The following is a 19140-nucleotide window of genomic DNA, read 5'->3' as shown; positions in this document are numbered from 1 at the left end:
AATTACTGTATAACCAGCCAGTCACAATGGAGAGTGGTTAAATTACAGCAAAGTGCTGGTGCAACACGAAACTCCTCCCCCTAGGCAAACACGGACCAGCCCTCCAATGTTCCCCCCTGCTAGGTAAGCTATGGGGAATAGAGACGCATTCAAATGAGCCGTTTTGTTTACAGCGAGTCAACCCTGAGGCTGACAGGAACACAAAAACAGCTAATGAGGAGAACTTAAGCACTAATTATAAGGGTGTCCGTTGAGTTCACTGTCTTCACATGGAGTTTACTTGTGAAATAGTTTAACGTGCACCTGTGAAATAGTTTAACGTGCTTCAGTGTGAAAGTGTTTAACGTGATCATATCTGTGGTATAAGTCCAGTCCATGGTTTGTAAACTTGCACTCCAAAAGTTGAATGCTTCCTTTATTTGACGTTCTGTGACTGCCATCGAAATACCTTATATTATCAGAGATTTTAATGACTCTGAACTCATGTTACTGACTGCTTGTCCAATTGTCTTTAAAGAATGGTTCTTCCCCTTACTTTAGCTTCCTCCCGTCGAACTTAGTGTGTTCCTTGTTTTCTCTTGGGTTTAAATTGGATGACGTGTTTACTTTTTGTAAAGCTTTTTGTGATTATATTTTACAATCATTTTACAGATGATGATTTGATCTCTAAAATAAATCTTCACCAAAAAAGGTGTCCGTGTCAACTGTATATTTTGTAATCTCATTGAAATGTAATTACGTAGTTAATTATGTAACTTACTAGAATAGTTTGATACAACATGAATCAATTGTTGTCGTTTCAATACGTTATGTCAATGCTTTACCTTGATAGATTACAAGGTCTAATTTCACTGAGCAGAGAATAAAGCATTAATTAATTCAAGTGAAGTCTCGCGGTGCTACCTCTCAGACATCTTGCATGTTTTAGTCTAAGAGAACGGAATTTATTATATGCATTGGGCCGAGGCGATCTAGAAAGAAATCTTTTCGTAACATTAATTGTGTATTTTTTTTAAAATCGGGACTAATGCATGAGAGTCTATAGGCGGCTAAACTGAGCCTCGCGTGAGTAGATTGAGTAGACCCCTGAGTAGATTGTCTCTCCCGGGGCTCTTGAGCCGTATTGTGCGTCATTTTCATCGCTGCATTTTGTTTTTCCATCGAGGCAACATGGCAACTCCAGCCGCGGTCAATCCATCGGGTAAGTCTGGATTTCGCCACAAGAAAACAATGTAATTCGTTTTTTATTCTGATATAATACGGGATATTAACAGAGCGCAAATGTTATTTTTTGACGTTTAGCAAAAGGAGGGTAAAATCCTAGGCGCTTAGAGCCGCCGACGTCAGGCTCAGCGCGAGCTCCACAGCATCCCCTTCCCCCACCGAGCACTACGTCTCCCTCTAGATAGATGACCAATACATGCTTTTGTTTCAGTCACCGTGTGTCCTTGCAAGCAGTATTTTCATATATTATGCGCTAAAAAAGCCTGTAAATAATTGCAGTGGTTGAAATGTTAAGGTTTCCGAATCTCTAGGCGAAACGAGATGCTGGTCGTTCTTCGTTCCTGGCAGCCAGCTAGCCTACGTGCTTTGATTTCTCTGAATAGTTCCTCGATGATACAAAGGTTTTTTAGCATATCTTTGCTTACAGCGTTCACGATGATATCGATACATTTTTCGTGTCGAGGCATCTTTTATAATAGTGGACCTCAAGTGTCACTGTTTTGATGTCACTGTCCCTTGCCTGTTGATTCGATGGTTTTGACACTGGAGTTTGCTTAATGCCAAATTGAGTGTGGTAGCTAATTATACAGCACTTTGGCTGTCTGTAAATTATTCGCTCAACACCTTAAACATCTAGCTGGCTTTATCTGTGTCAGTTGTCAATATGTACAAACGTTTACGGTATGGCAGCATTCAAGACCATGCTTCAGGGCACGGAAACACTGTAGTTAGCCTTCCCGCTAAGGCCGTTACATCGTTACACACCAAATAACTTCCCTGTATGGCTCTAACGTTTTTGGACAACGTGTTCGCTAAATTAGTTGTTGCTGGAGCTACAGGAGCAGGCAAATGTATAGTGTGTTACAATAAGCAGGCTCGGTCGGCTAAGCTAAACTCTATGATGTTGACCTCAGTTCGTGGTGCTTCAACAGGGTCGTGTGTTCCTGTATGGAAGATATACATTACAACACTTATACAAAGTGTTGTTTTACAGCACTTTATTGTACATTTCTACAGGACCGTGGTATAAGCTAAAGTGTTCAGAAGTAGATTAGTTGTAGTGTTGTTAATATCAGCAATAAATAATGATTGTAAACAGTCATCTGTTACACATGAACAATCAACTGCAATCATTTTATATTTGAATTTAATACCACTTAGTTACAATCTTGTTTTATCACAGTAGGCAACCCTGTATCATCTCTCCCTCCCTCCATTTTTTTCTATTTCATTTCTCTACTTCATCCCTGTATGTATATATATATATATAAGTCTCCATCTCCACCACAATTCCTCCACCCCACTTTATTTTTCTACATCTTTCATCCCCCACCCTCCCTCCTCTCATTTCTCTCTCACCTCATTGGTAATGTAAATTAAGATGAAAAATTAGTGAGAATGTTCGTGTTATTACCATCTTGGCCTCGTACACACAATCCTAAGGCAGGAGGCTGAATGAACAATGAGCAGATGAGAATGCCAGCCACCGAAGAACAGTGAAGGACCCTCCATTAAAAATAAGCCAGTATACCCAGCCTCTCTCTGCCTCCGAGGGGAGAGAGGGTGCAGACAAGGCCCACATCTCCCATACCAATACGACCAAACCCATACAGGCCTCACCAGCCTCATCTGAACCCATTCAACAAGGGGATTTCATGAGGGTCATCGTTTCTTCTACCACCCCAGTAACAAACCTATATTTTTAGATTATATAATAAGCTTCAAGGCCATGTTTGTTGTGGTTAAACGATGCCCTAAGCTGTGGCTGAACTGAGGAAGCGTGCAGTAAGATTAGACCAGCAAAGGCCTATCTGAAGCATCTGCATCCGACGATGACACGATCCTGTTCCTAAGACAGGTCAAATGTTCCTGCTTCCTTCTGATCTGGGATCAGTCCCACCCTCTCCTCTGAACAGCTAAGGTCGCGTTAGATGACTCTGGATCGGGGCCTCGTATACGCGAGTTGCTGGGAGAGTAGGGGGAGTGCGCCGTCATTGGTGGATTATCCCGATCAGGCGGCGATCCGATTGGCCCTGTGCTTGTGTGAGAAGTGCAATGATCTAATAAGGTTAGCGTGATCTTTCTCTGGATGTGTGGCTCAGAAGTGATCAGGGGAAAAAGAAGAAGCTGCAACACAGCCTTTTAGTGTTTCCAAAGCCACCTTAAATGTTCCATCTCGGATGCGGTGATGTGGCACTTACATGGTAGCAGAGTGTGCTTTACGCTTTGCTTGACTTACCTTACACTGACTTTACATTTGCATTCATGCTTTACTCTCCTGGAGAAGGGTATCTATTAACATCCTGTATGGAATTTTACGTTTATTAACAAGTCAAGACATGATATTTACATTTATGCATTTAGCAGACGCTTTTGTCCAAAGCGACTTCCAAGAGAGTATTTAGATTTGGATATAGTTATTGCACTAGTTGTTTTAACCTGGCATGGTTTTTCAGTTTGTCAAAACAAAGGGGATTTAAATGTCTGTTGCACCAGGGCATCCTTCGTGAATTAGACCCAGCATATGGTTCTCTTCCTTAATAGAAGGACATCGATAAGTTGAAAGCTTACTTTGAGAAGTGGTTTTCCATGCTTAAGAGGATTGAAACTACATCAGATAGTTTTGTATTTCTTTGCCTGTGTGCATGCTTGTGTGTGTGTGTGTGTGCGTGCTTGTGTGTGTGTGTGTGTGTGTGCGTGCTTGTGTGTGTGTGTGTGTATTCTAGCTCACTTTAGTTTATTACAGACTAGTAAATGTCCTGAGGCCCTTTGACGGAGTGAGCGGCTGAGAGAAAGGAGGACCGATGGGGAGAGAGAGCAGAAACAACCTTGTCTGAAAGAGAGGACTGATTGAAAAGAAGAAACTCTGAATACTGGTCCCACCACTCTCTCTTGGTTAATGCAGTTGACCTCAGGGCTTGGTAATGACGGACGGAAGATGTGGCTGTGATTAGGTTGGTGGTGGGGGGCGGTGAGAGAGAGAGAGTCATGTATATCATTAACCGTTCCAGTGTTTTTCCTTGATGGAGAAATGGAAACCTCCAGAGATAACAAGCAGACATGTAACACCAGCTACTATTCAAACCAATAAAGGCCACATTCCTTCAGGTTGGACAACAGGGAGTCAGGATACAAGGTTTACTCATTCCGAATAGTAATGCTTGCTCTGCAAGGGTCCTGTACAGTGTGTGTCTCAAGAGTAAAGAAGTTGTGTTTGTATAGGCTGGCTTCATGAATGAATGATATCAGGCTTGCTCTTTGCTGGGGTCTGACTTGGCACTGCAGAGTGTTTTCCTGAGGCTGGGAGAGGATAGAGGGAGGGAAGAACATGGTATCAAATATTAACTGGGATGCCTGCTTCACTGGGGCACACCAGAGGGTCTGTTTAGACTATCCATAGCATCTATCTGGGTAAGTGAGCAGACCAGAAATAGAGGTTTGGAGGCCGGGAGAGACGGGGATGGAGGGAGGCCAAAAAGTGGGTGGTTCAGAAGTGGACAACATTGAAGTTCACCCTTTCCGACTCAGCCACAAACGGTTATATTCACGTGTGGTCGGGCGTAGGTCAAACTGGATGAGTCACAGCCAGCGCATTCATTGACCATGACCACAGCATCAGAACAGGACCGTGTTAACCACATTAGGGTTTCTGGATTCAGTATTGACAAGCATATCGATGGGCTGCATAGGGTGTTTGTTGTGGGCACCGAAGATGATTTCAGCCCTTACATAATGCTGCGTGTCTTTCCCAGCTGGTTGCAGGTGTGCAAATCTCACATACAGGGTTTAATGATATACCGACTGATAATCCAGCGCTAGCCTGATGCTAGCAGGTGATAACCTTGCGATTACCTTGTCTAACCTTACGATAACCCGGCGATACCCTGATGCTAACCGCTGATAAACCGCTGATAAACCGCATTGAGATCTGTAGCTATTACAAGAAGAACAACTATTTCTGTAACTCCTAGAAGAGTAGGCGACAGCTAGAAGCCGGTGCTCAAACACAACTGACCCTCGTTTTTTTTCCGGCTAATTTACAAAGCTTCATAAAAACCTTTGCCCTCAACAATACTTAAGGGTAGCATATCCATCTCGATGGACTTGCAGATCCGTTGGGTAATTTTCTCTGCTCGTTGTGCATCGCAGCTCCTCCGTGCTAACACCGAGAGCAGGATTCACCGCCACTAACCAGGGTCGGATGTACGTTCTTCAAGTGGTACATCATTTGAGTCGTGGAGGAGTTGTATTTACTCAGCTTTGCAATGTTGGCAGTGAACAACGTAATTTTAAAGTCAAAATGGTCTCACGCTACACTTTGCCGTGACCTCTTCATGTTTACTTTTGAAATACATACCGGTAACTAGGCCTGTATGGAAGCAAATCGTGATGCATTTAAATGCATTTTAATTTTAAGAATGTGGCTGCATTATTTGACTCATAAATCAAATTAGTATTCAATCATCCTATTTGCATTTTCATTTTCTTCTTTAAGACTGCTCATTCTTTCCCTTAATTAAAATGAAAACGAAAAAGACATTTGAAATTTAATTTTCAAAATGTGCCCCAGCAAATAGATACCAAAATTCAATTTGAAATGTAAAATTTGAAAATGAAAATGCATTTCCAGAAATGCATTTTCATTTGAAGAACGTGGCTGCAAAATCGTGACCACAATTCAAATTCAAATGCATTTCCAGAAATACATTTTCATTTTCAAGAACGTGGCTGCAAAATCGTGACCACAATTCAAATTCAAATGCATTTTCAGAAATGCATTTTCATTTTAAGAATGTGGCTGCAAAATCGTGACCACAATTCAAATTCAAATGTATTTCCAGAAATGCATTTTCATTTTAAGAATGTGGCTGCATTATTTGACTCATAAATCAAATTAGTACTGATTAGTACTGAGCGGACATTGCATTTTCATTTTCATGTTCTGCCCGCAAAGAACTGCCCATAATTCGAAAACGAAAATGCATTCTGAGCGGCGCAGTTGAGTGACGTCAGTAGCCGCTCTTCTTCAGCTCCCTGCTGACCGAGCTACCCATCTTGTTCGGTAGGGGGCGGTGTGCACATACGCATTGCATTACATGGCAAATGTGCCGGGAAATTGATTGAATTGCCGGGTCTTTAGAGGACGCATCACAGATCATGGCGCTCCCTCAAATTGTGCAGACACTGATAGAATTAGCTGAGCTGGTAGAAACTAATAATATATCTGAGTCTGATGCCCGTGACCGAGTAGAACAAGTCACAGAGAGCTTGGCTGCATACTCTGCCGTCACAGACGTACACATTAATGAGGTTGCCATAGTAAACCTCTCTTCAGTCCTGGAACGGCTGGATGCTGTGGAGCCTCAAATGGGACGGGGACGACCAACCATCCACATCCCGTTCGAGTCCATCGAGAACTATTTATTAAATGGTTTAAAAATAAAGGACATAGCGGAGCTGTCGAACGGATGTGGATGGTTGGTCGTCCCCGTCCCATTTGAGGCTCCACAGCATCCAGCCGTTCCAGGACTGAAGAGAGGCAATTCAATCAATTTCCCGGCACATTTGCCATGTAATGCAATGCGTATGTGCACACCGCCCCCTACCGAACAAGATGGGTAGCTCGGTCAGCAGGGAGCTGAAGAAGAGCGGCTACTGACGTCACTCTACTGCGCCGCTCAGAATGCATTTTCGTTTTCGAATTATGGGCAGTTCTTTGCGGGCAGAACATGAAAATGAAAATGCAATGTCCGCTCAGTACTAATCAGTACTAATTTGATTTATGAGTCAAATAATGCAGCCACATTCTTAAAATGAAAATGCATTTCTGGAAATACATTTGAATTTGAATTGTGGTCACGATTTTGCAGCCACATTCTTAAAATGAAAATGCATTTCTGAAAATGCATTTGAATTTGAATTGTGGTCACGATTTTGCAGCCACGTTCTTGAAAATGAAAATGTATTTCTGGAAATGCATTTGAATTTGAATTGTGGTCACGATTTTGCAGCCACGTTCTTCAAATGAAAATGCATTTCTGGAAATGCATTTTCATTTTCAAATTTTACATTTCAAATTGAATTTTGGTATCTATTTGCTGGGGCACATTTTGAAAATTAAATTTCAAATGTCTTTTTCGTTTTCATTTTAATTAAGGGAAAGAATGAGCAGTCTTAAAGAAGAAAATGAAAATGCAAATAGGATGATTGAATACTAATTTGATTTATGAGTCAAATAATGCAGCCACATTCTTAAAATATTTTCATTTGAATTTTGGTCACGATTTGCTTCCATAGGCCTGTGGCGTTTTTTTGCCAACATTGGCTTCGTTTGGTAAAATGTTTAATTGCTGCCACATAGCGAAATCCATTGCATTCCTTCAAGACTCACACTACGCAACAGAACACGCATTAGTTTTATCGATGAACAAATAATGTAATCTACGAAATTCTTAATGATCGATCATCGATCGTCGGTTAATTATACCCATCCCTACTAGAAAACACATCCGGCTGATGATAACCTGCTCTCTCTCCATGTTCATGCTGATGATAACCTGCTCTGTCTCCATGTTCCTGCTGATGATAACCTGCTCTCTCTCCATGTTCCTGCTCATGATAACCTGCTCTCTCCATGTTCATGCTGATGATAACCTGCTCTCTCTCCATGTTCATGCTGATGATAACCTGCTCTCTCTCCATGTTCCTGCTCATGATAACCTGCTCTCTCTCCATGTTCCTGCAGAGATGGGCAGTGAGTTGCCGGGGGCAGTGTCCATGCCCGGGGCGGTGGTGGGGGCAGGCCAGGTGAGGATGGGAGGAGCCTTGACCGGACGCGGGGGCAAGCGGAGGTCAGGAGGGTGAGTATTCACGCTGTAGCTAAACCCTCAAATCGCCAACATCTTAACGATCATGCTGATTCGTCATAGGTTCAGGGAAGACGAGCAGGTCCAAAGATGATCCCAGTGTACCTGTGAATCCCAGTGTACCTGTACTTGTTACAAACAGCACAATCAAGTTGAAACGTGATGTTGCTTATGGCCAGAGATCACCAGTATGACAGGCTATGTGAGGCCTGAGATGTCAGGCTGGGTCCCATGCACTCACACTGTGCCTCCATAGACACTGATGCACCAAACAGACACACACCCAGCACCCTGGAAATGTGGACAGTGTATGTTATGTATTTATTAATCTGTATTTGTCTATTTTTGTGCGTGTACATGCGTGTGTTTGTACTCCTACGCACCACAGTAGCGGGACAACAGTCCTAACCGTTGTCCTGGTTACTGGCCAGCCATGGAAAGATGCCGCCCTCATAGTTGGCACCTCTCAGCCTCCTACGCTGCCCCCCCCCCCCCCCCCCCCCCCCACACACACACACACACACACACTCTCACACACACACTGTCACACCCACATGCTGAACCCAGAGAACACTCCTACACAGTGGAGGCAGGTCTGCTGTGGCATGACAGGGATGTAGTCGAGGCAGAGTCCCACAGCCAACTGTGACACATTCACTTATACTGTCGCTTGTTGCCATGGTAATGGCATAGACATATCTGCTTATTATCTAATATCTACTACATCAGCAACCTTGAGTAAAAATTGGAAGCGCCGCTGCAGCAAATCAACCAGACAGCTGCGGTAACAAGCTTTGAACTTTCCCTTCCTGGTTCCTTTCCCAAACAGGATGTGTCAGGGGAAGTGTAGTCCAAGCATCACTGTGACTTGGCAGCTATGGTAACCAGGCATTGCCTCACAGAAAGTGTATTCCAGCTCTCTGCAACCATCCTGATGTCATGTTGACACGTGTGGAAGCTTTCCAGGGTAGAGAAACGCTCCGGTGTTTCATCACTTCCCCCTGGCAGCTGGTGTGAAGCCGTTAGCTGTGAGAGAGAGAGGCTACTGAGTAAAGCAGTCCGCTCACCCTCCTCCCTCAGTGACTGGAAGCAACATCACATACCAGCACCACGGAAAGGACAAAAACAGTCCCTAACTAAGTCACCGTGTCAGCAGAAAACTAGAGCTACAACTTCCTGTATGGAACATGTCTTCACTTCCTGTCAGGGGGCCCAGAGTCAGCTTTCAATCTGATGAGACTTTTGCAGTCCCTCAACCACAGAAGAAGTGACGGTCCTCCAGTGGAGGACCAGGCCATCTCACGGACTGTGTGTTCTCTTGCAGGATGGAGTTTGACGACGAGGATGGAGAGGGGCCGAGCAAATTTTCAAGGTGAGAGCAGTGGGGAAAAAAGTCCTCAGTAAAGTATGTTCCTTCATTCCTAAGGAGAATTCTTTGTTTGAACAGCAGTTGAGTTAGAAAGCTTTAGTGTTCATGGTCTGTTGATGGTTCTCAAGTGAGCCTACAGGATTCAGTCATCCTAATCATATTATTTTTTTGTATAAATATGGTTTTATAATTTTAACAGTCATTTTCTGTATATTCAACTTGGACTCAGTGTGGACATGCTGTGACTAAACCAGAGCCGTAGTTTGACATTGAGTGTGTTTGATTTGATCATCTGGGTTGTTTCTCACCTGTTTGTTTCTCCAGCATCAACTTCATCCCAGGCATTCTCTCACATATTTTCCTTTCAACATGTGGTTCTTCACGGTTTCTTTTAGAGGAGGATGATGTGTGTCCCTTTTGGCCCTGGCTGGCAGCACAGGCCCTGCTCTGTTAACTTGAGCAGGGGCGAGGAGACAGCGCCCTCTGCTGGCGAGAGGAGGAACCACCAGTCTGTTATGAGAAGCACAGTGCTACCTCAAACTGGCTTGTATAGAGACTGTGGTCCTCAATCCTGTTCCTCGTCCTCTCTTGCCCTGCATGTTTTAGACGATTCCTTGCTCCAGCGCACCTGATTTAAATGAATGGGTCGTTATCAGGAAACATCTAGAACATCCATGGCAGGGGGGCTTGAGGACCAGGATTGAGAACCACTGGTCCATACAACCAACACCCTGATTGTACCACACCCTGTTTTAAGATTGGTCTCATCATCTGCATTACGGCATGACCTCTCAGTCTCCATAGATCCCCCCCCTCATGGTCTGGTACAGGCTGTGGAGGGATAACAAGCTGTTTTAGATCTCTGTTCACTGTCTGTCCTGTACACTGGAGGGGAAACAGAAACTTGTAGCTTTGCATGCTCTCCTAAGCGCTACATTCATGAAGCATAACAGGCTCAGTCCTGTGTCACTGCCTGGTAGGACATATTTTCTTCCCCTGCATGCCCTGAGCATATGCCCAACCATGTAACCAACATCCTCATGATTTAGCGATAAACAGATGAGTTTAGAATAGTGAGCCAGCCAGTTAAGACTACTGTCCATATTGCTGCTTATGAGTGTGTACATGTGTGTGCTGACCTGTGTTACATTCTGTCCTCTCTTCATTCACAGGTATGATGATGATCAGATTCCAGGTGATAAGGAGAGATATGCCAGGTAGGCCTAGGTTACAGCTCTGCCAGAGGACCTCAGCCAGGGTGCACACACCTGCTCACAGCTCTCTCCTTCTCGCCCCCCTCAGCTCCATGTACCCTGTACACCACACACCTGCTCACAGCTCTCTCCTTCTCGCCCCCCTCAGCTCCATGTACCCTCTACACCACACACCTGCTCACAGCTCTCTCCTTCTCGCCCCCCTCAGCTCCATGTACCCTGTACACCTCACACCTGTTGAAACACGACAGAGACAGCAGTTAGAGCTGAGCTGACAGTCTGGATAGACTCTGAAGCAGAACGCTACATAGCTAATGTAGCTAACACACAATTTGGGGTATAGGGTGAAGTGGCTTGCCCAAGGACACAATGCCAGGTTGGCATTGCCCGCAAACGGACCTCGCTAGCTAGCCAGCATGTGGGAGGAGATGATTTGTGTGTTTTTTGTTTTGCGAGATTAGGTACTGTACGATGCACAATTTCTATCAGCCAAGCTGAAATCCAATGGTCACAGAAATCAATGGTCACAGAAATCAATGTTCACAGAAATCAATGGTCACAGAAATCAATGGTCACAGAATCAAATAGAGACAAAAATTGATGCTCACAGAATTCCATAATCGAGTATCTTGGGACGTGAATGTTTGTGTCTTTATATTCTCAGAGGAACACAGACACCTACAGAAGCAGCAGAATGAAACCTAACCCTATAACACCCGTCACACTAGACACACTGCTATGCTAACAGTTCTCTTAGTTAACCTCTCAGCTAGGTTAACAGACCACATACAGGTCAGTTAGAGAGGAAGTGTGCCCTGTCCATCCGTAGGTAGGTGAAGGTGTGGTGATCACGTCACATGACCAAACAGAAACATTGTGGACCAGGAAGTAGCATAGTGTCGAGAAATACCAGTACTTCCTGGTATGACTGGACAGTTGTCTACACAGTCTCCATTGTGTACTTCCTGGTGAGACAGGGTGCTGTCTAGTCTAGCAGAACGGTCCTGGGTGTCTTAACTCCTCCTCTCTGTTCCAGAGAGAACCACAGCGAGATAGAACGCCGACGTCGCAATAAGATGACGCAGTACATCACCGAGCTGTCTGACATGGTGCCCACCTGCAGCGCTCTGGCACGCAAGCCCGACAAGCTGACCATCCTGCGCATGGCCGTGTCCCACATGAAGTCCATGAGAGGCACGGGAAACACGTCCACAGACGGAGCCTACAAACCCTCCTTCCTCACTGAGCAGGTGCCGGTCGTAGCCACACACCCAGACAGGCTCATCAAGGCCTCCCCGCCATAGCAGCATGCTCTCTACTCATCTCTCTCCTTTCTGCATCTGTCCCTTTTGTGTCTCTCCTTTGTGTCTCATCCTCCTCTACTAATCTCTCTACTCATATATCTCTCTTTTCTGCATCTGTCCCTTTTGTGTCTCTCCTTTGTGTCTTATCCTCCTCTACGCATCTCTCCTCTACTCATCTCTCTGCTTACTGCATCTCTCCTTTGTGTCTTATCCACCTTTACGCCTCTGTCCTCTACTCATCTCTCTCCTTACTACATCTCTCCCTTTGTGTCATCCTCCTCTACTCATCTCTCTCCTCTCCTCATCTCTCTCCTGTCTTCATCTCTCTCCTCTCCTTTTACGAGCATCTCTGTTTCCACCAACAGGAACTGAAGCACCTGATTCTGGAGGCAGCGGACGGCTTCCTGTTTGTGGTTGCCGCGGAGACGGGCCGTGTGATCTACGTGTCGGACTCGGTGACGCCGGTGCTGAACTACACCCAGTCGGAGTGGTTCGGCAGCACGCTGTACGAGCAGGTGCACCCCGACGACGTGGACAAGCTGCGGGAGCAACTCAGCACCTCCGAGAACTCCATGACAGGTAGGAGGGCCGCGCTCGCATGTGTGTGCATGTGTGTGTGTGTGTGTTCATGTGTGTGTGTTCATGTGTGTGTGTGTTCATGTGTGTGTGGGTTCATCTGTGTGTGTGTTTATGTTTGTGTGTTCATGTGTGTGTGTGTTCATGTTTGTGTGTTTGTGTGTGTGTGTGTTCATGTGTGTGTGTGTTCATGTGTGTGTGTGTTCATGTGTGTGTGTGTTTATGTTTGAATGTGTATACTCAGGCTGCATGGCTCTGTCCAGACACAGTGAGGTGTGGCAGACATTATGAACACGTCCACTAGAGGGAGCTGCACACACAGCTATTCTCCCTCACTTCTGCACACGCTGAGTCCCTCTTAGTGTAGATATCTCTGCCTGTCTCTCTTCCAGTCTGTCTGTCATTCTGCCTGTCTCTCTTCCAGTCTGTCTGTCAGTCTGTCTGTGTGTCTGACTTTCAATCCATCTGTCTGTCAGTTTTTCATTTTGTTTATATGTCTCTCTGTTTGTTTATAGTCTTGGCCCGCTAGTCAGCCACAAAACACACAGATTACCCACAGATTACCCTATGTGAGCATGTAATCCATACAATGCATATAATCTGTCCACATTACACACACCACACACACACACAGCACATTCTCTGCCCTTTGAAGTGATTAATGTGTCCTTCCACTACACTGTGAAATGTGTATTTCAGAAGAATTCTGTGGAACTAAACCAGAGTGTGTCTGTGTGTGTGAGTGGGTCTTTATGTGTGTGTGTGTGGAAGGGGCATGTGAGTGGGGAGGAGGCATGTTTATGTGTTCGTGGGGGGGGGGGGGTCTGTATGTGCGTGTGTGTGGAATGCCAGTGTTTGCCAGAGATCTGAGAGAGAGGGAACACAGGGTAGAGCGAGGCCAGTGTGCTTCTTGTTTTCTGTCTGCCAGTTGTCGCTGTCTGTACCGTAGCCACGGTGATGGAGGCAGCTAGAGATGTCAGCAACAGTAGCCTGTCATGGTCAGACTAGAATACAGGTACAGGACTGTGAACAGTCAAGATTCGTTACATGAATATTGTCTTAAAGGTCCCATGACATGAAAACGTCACTTTAGGAGGTTATTTAACATTAATTTAAGTTCCCCTAGCCTGCCTTTGGTAAAAGTGCAATGTAGAGAAAACCTTTGTTTTGTTATTTCTTAAAAGCGGTTGTGCTTTCTTTTTTGAAAATCTTGGGACCCAAGGCTTTTGCACAGTACTGTAGTTTATGGCCGGGAATCTTTTGGTATCTCACGATTCAAAACAATTCTTGAGGTAATCCAAAAAAAAATTTAAAAAAAGAAAGAAATATAAAAAACTAACATACAAGAATCGCTAGAAGACTGAATCGCGATTCAAATGTGAATCGATTCCCACCCCTACTGTAGCTCTCTCTAGTAGGGACCACAGCTCAGCTGCATTGGTAGGTGTCACAGCGCCTGCTGGTCTCTGTAAAGATGGAACACGCTCTCACCTCCTGTTAAAGCAGCTGTCACGAGGAGGCAGTCCCATGCCTTCCTCACCCAAACACACGCTCCCCCCTCACCAAGAGCAAACTCTGACAAACTGCTACTCACCCAGGAGACCTCCTTCCTCCACCAACCCTGGAACCTGATGGATCCACCAACGTCCTCCATGCCTGGTCTGCCAAGGAGTTCCAGATAAACGAGGAGGTGTTGTCCCGATGAGGCTTTGAGAAGCACCATGCCTCTCAGTGATGGAGGGAGCCTGCCAGACCTATTTCTCCTCCCATGCCACGCATGCCCAATGAGCTCTTGGCAGGCCCGAATTGCTGATTGGTTAAGCATACATAATGAAGGAAGAGTGATGAGGGATTGGGCCAGGGAAGTAGCAAATGAGGAGACTCCTCCGTGTGACGGATGATGGCTTTGTGGGTCTCCCTCTCTTCTCTGTGGCACCGAGAGAGAGAGAGAGAGAGAGAGAGAGAGAGAGAGAGAGAGAGAGAGAGAGAGAGAGAGAGAGAGGGAAAGATGGATGGGGCGAGAGAGAGATGGATTGAGAGAGGAAGGGACGGATAGATGGAGAAAGAGATGGAAAAATGGCTGGAGAAATGGATAGAGAGAGGGAGGGAAGGAAGGAAGGATGGTGAAAAAGAGGGATGGAGAGAGGTATGGGTTTGGCTTCACAACACTTTTTCTCCACTCTGGTGGGTTTCTGTCATTAGAAGGAGATGTAGAGAGAGAGACATAGAAGTATAGCAAGGGAACGGGTACAAGAGAAAGTTTTCATGTATCAGAAATGTATGAGGGAGCAGATGGAGGGAGAGAGGGAGCGACAGGGGTATAGGTAGAGCTGTAGATTGAAGGCGTGTGTAGGCCTTGGGCCAGGCGATGTCTGGTTAATGTGAAATGACACGTAGGTATTCATTCTGGTTTCGCTGTGAGACTGCGAAGGTAGGAAAATAGCCCAGAGCCATGCCGTCTGCTGTTAACCGTGACTAAATATTCTGTTTACCAAGGACTATATCCTCCCCCGTCTCTGCAAATCATTACTCCTCTGCTTTGCATGGAAAGCAGCACTAGAGCAGTCCACAACAAAACAGTTACGTAGATGTGGAGGGGACGGGGGTCTGCTGCTGTTGTTGTTGCTTTGGGGAGGCGGTGTGTGTGTGGAGGAGTGGTGTGTGTGGGAAGGAGGGTTGTGTGTGTGTATGTGTGGGGAGCAGGGTTGTGTGTGTGTGTGTCTGTGTGTGGGGAGCAGGGTTGTGTGTGTGTGTGTCTGTGTGTGGGGAGCAGGGTTGTGTGTGTGTGTGTCTGTGTGTGGGGAGCAGGGTTGTGTGTGTGTGTGTCTGTGTGTGGGGAGCAGGGTTGTGTGTGTGTGTGTCTGTGTGTGGGGAGCAGGGTTGTGTGTGTGTGTGTCTGTGTGTGGGGAGCAGGGTTGTGTGTGTGTGTGTCTGTGTGTGGGGAGCAGGGTTGTGTGTGTGTGTGTGTGTGGGAAGGAGGGTTGTGTGTGTGTGTGTCTGTGTGTGGGGAGCAGGGTTGTGGTGGCTGGCATGCTGAGCGTGCAGGGACTGGGCCTCCATGCCAGCTGAGTTTCCTGCAGGAATCCATCCATACATGCCTGTCTACAGACCCTGTCTGTCTACACAACCTGTCTGTCTACAGACCCTGTCTGTCTACAGACCCTGCCTGTCTACAGACCCTGTCTGTCTACAGACCCTGTCTGTCTACACAACCTGTCTGTCTACAGACCCTGTCTGTCTACACACCCTGCCTGTCTACAGACCCTGTCTGTCTACACACTCTGTCTGTCTACAGACCCTGCCTGTCTACACACCCTGTCTGTCTACACAACCTGTCTGTCTACACACCCTGTCTGTCTACAGACCCTGTCTGTCTACAGACCCTGCCTGTCTACAGACCCTGTCTGTCTACACAACCTGTCTGTCTACACAACTTGTCTGTCTACACACCCTGTCTGTCTACAGACCCTGTCTGTCTACAGACCCTGCCTGTCTACACAACCTGTCTGTCTACAGACCCTGTCTGTCTACACACCCTGTCTGTCTACAGACCCTGCCTGTCTACAGACCCTGTCTGTCTACACAACCTGTCTGTCTATAGACCCTGTCTGTCTACACACCCTGTCTGTCTACACAACCTGCCTGTCTACAGACCCTGCCTGTCTACAGACCCTGTCTGTCTACAGATCCTGTCTGTCTACAGACCCTGTCTGTCTACACACCCTGTGTGTCTACAGACCCTGCCTGTCTACAGACCCTGCCTGTCTACAGACCCTGTCTGTCTACAGACCCTGTCTGTCTACAGACCCTGCCTGTCTACACAACCTGTCTGTCTATAGACCCTGTCTGTCTACACACCCTGTCTGTCTACACAACCTGCCTGTATACAGACCCTGCCTGTCTACAGACCCTGTCTGTCTACAGATCCTGTCTGTCTACAGACCCTGTCTGTCTACACACCCTGTGTGTCTACAGACCCTGCCTGTCTACAGACCCTGCCTGTCTACAGACCCTGTCTGTCTACAGACCCTGTCTGTCTACAGACCCTGCCTGTCTACAGACCCTGTCTGTGGGAGATGCACTGGACCGCTCTGAACCTCCTTTTACTTTACTGTTCTCTACCAAACTCCTCTCCTCTTCTCCTCTCATACCCTAGTTTATTTGTCTGTCAGTGTGGGTGTGGGTGTGTAGGTGAGGGTCAGATATGTTGATCCAGTAATTTCCTGCCAGTTTCCCTGAAATCATGAGTTAGATCTCAGACAAACGAACCTGACGCACACAGGGACGCCGCGTTCTGTATGTTTACTCTCATCCAGTCACACACGTACACAAACGCGGAGCCAAACTAGCCTGGCACCCGGACGCAGAGACAGGACCTGAGACCTCAGCTGGGGGCCTGTGATGATGTGTTACACTGTTTATCTTCCCCCTCTGTCCTGGGGTTATTCCCAGACATTTGGTTCCAGAGTAAACTGTTCATACTGAGACAAAAGCAGACCCACACACTGCACACGCACTGCACACGCACTGCACACGCATCCACACACACGCATTAAGGAACACACATATCTAATCCCCAGCCATTTTCTTCCTCATACCATAATCAACGATGGTTGATTTTGGTACAACTTCATTAGGTAAGCCTCTTACTGCAATTTCAACCCTGCGTATGTGTGTGGGTGGTGTTTGTGCGTGTGTGTTGCATATGTGCCATCCTTCATCTGATATCTTGGAAGCTAAACTAAAGTTGACCCGTCATTAGAACATGACATCACCCAATCACAACAGAGGAAACTTCACACACGCACTAAGGAACTTGTTTGCTTGTGTTCCACAGGGTGCGTATGTGTGTGTATGTGTGAGTATGTGTGCGTATGTGTGCTTATGTGTGTGTGGGGGCGACGGTATGTATACTGTGTCTGCTTTGGTGTCTCAGAAGGGAATCGATTATGATGTGTCTGAACTTTTGTTTAGCGTGGCAGGTCTGTTTTGTGTTTGTGCTACATTCTCCAGCGGGGAGTCATACCAGTGTTTCACCCTCCTCTGCTGTGAGGTACCCATCCAACCCCAGCCCCATAGCCCCTGGCCCATAGCCCCAGCCTCAGAACTCCATAGCCCCTGCCCCATAGCCCCAGCCTCAGAACTCCAGCCCTATAGCCCCTGCCCCATAACCCCAGCCTCAGAACTCCATAGCCCCTGCCCCATAACCCCAGCCTCAGAACTCCAGCCTTATAGCCCCTGCCCCATAACCCCAGCCTCAGAACTCCAGCCCTATAGCCCCTGCCCCATAGCCCCAGCCTCTGAACTCCAGCCCTATAGCCCCTGCCCCATAACCCCAGCCTCAGAACTCCAGCCCTATAGCCTCAGAACTCCAGCCTTATAGCCCCTGCCCCATAGCCCCAGCCTCTGAACTCCAGCCCCATATCCCTAACCTCAGAACTCCAGCCCCAGCAGAGCCCTGCTAGAAGGCTGGCTCCAGGAAGCCGTCATCTCAGACAGGTTTTCTCTTCCTCCCCGGTCTCTCTGGGCAGCTTCATGATGAGAGCTGCAGGCGGTCATGGAAGACATGTTTGTTCTGCTGTGATGCCCCAGAGGGTTAGGGTTAGGCCTCTCTGCTCAGGAGAATCACACTGCAGAACCTCCTGTTGATCCCCTTTACCTGGGTCAGCCAGAACTCCCCAGCCCACATACCCAGCACCCATCCACATCCCCAGCCCACACCCCGAGCCCACATCCACATCCCACACCCCCAGCCCACACCCCCAGCCCACACCCCCATCCCCAGCCCACACCCCCAGCCCACACCCCCAGCCCACATCCACACCCCCAGCCCATACCGCCAGCCCACACCCCCATCCCCAGCCCACACCCCCAGCCCACACCCCCAGCCCAATCCACATCCCCAGCCCACATCCCCACATCCACACCCCCAGCCCACATCCCCAGCCCACATCCCCACATCCACACCCCCAGCCCACATCCCCAGCCCCTAGCCCCCATCCCACATCCCCAGCCCACACCCCCAGCCCACATCCACATCCCCAGCCCACACCCCCAGCCCACAAGCCCACATCCACACCCCCAGCCCACATCCCCAGCCCACATCCACACCCCCAGCCCACATCCCCAGCCCACATCCCCACATCCACACCCCCAGCCCACATCCCCAGCCCCTAGCCCCCATCCCACATCCCCAGCCCACACCCCCAGCCCACATCCCCAGCCCACATCCCCAGCCCACATCCCCACATCCACACCCCCAGCCCACATCCCCAGCCCACATCCCCACATCCACACCCCCAGCCCACATCTGCACCCCCAGTCCACAACCCCAGCCCAATCCACACCCCCAGCCCACATCCCCACATCCACACCCCCAGCCCACATCTGCACCCCCAGTCCACAGCCCCAGCCCAATCCACACCCTCAGCCCACATCCCCAGCCCACATCCCCACACCCCCAGCCCACATCCCCAGCCCACATCCCCACATCCACACCCCAGCCCACATCCCCAGCCCCTGGCCCCCATCCCACATCCCCAGCCCACACCCCCAGCCCACATCCCCAGCCCACACCCCCAGCCCAC

The 19140-nt window shown here is 47.7% G+C and overlaps 1 protein-coding gene across 4 annotated transcripts in view; it reads left to right on the top strand.

The window, feature by feature from the left end:
• Positions 1-907: 907 nt before the first annotated feature.
• arnt2 (aryl-hydrocarbon receptor nuclear translocator 2) overlaps positions 908-19140 on the top strand; it is a 38303-nt gene continuing 20070 nt past the window's right edge. Inside the window, exons 1-6 of one of the 4 annotated variants that reach the window (XM_047041277.1) lie at positions 908-1201; positions 7970-8084; positions 9415-9462; positions 10632-10676; positions 11722-11923; positions 12343-12556. In XM_047041277.1, coding sequence (XP_046897233.1) covers positions 1171-1201; positions 7970-8084; positions 9415-9462; positions 10632-10676; positions 11722-11923; positions 12343-12556 — 655 coding nt within the window. In that variant the 5' untranslated portion in view covers positions 908-1170. Of the gene's footprint in view, positions 1202-7969; positions 8085-9414; positions 9463-10631; positions 10677-11709; positions 11924-12342; positions 12557-19140 lie in introns of all 4 variants that reach the window. The other 3 variants (XM_047041276.1, XM_047041279.1, XM_047041278.1) reach the window with 3 other exon arrangements.

The sequence above is a fragment of the Hypomesus transpacificus genome, chromosome 19 (assembly GCF_021917145.1).
Source record: "Hypomesus transpacificus isolate Combined female chromosome 19, fHypTra1, whole genome shotgun sequence".
NCBI lineage: Eukaryota > Metazoa > Chordata > Actinopteri > Osmeriformes > Osmeridae > Hypomesus > Hypomesus transpacificus.
Note: the sequence above shows the minus strand (reverse complement) of the source record. Positions and strands in the feature narration are given on the sequence as shown.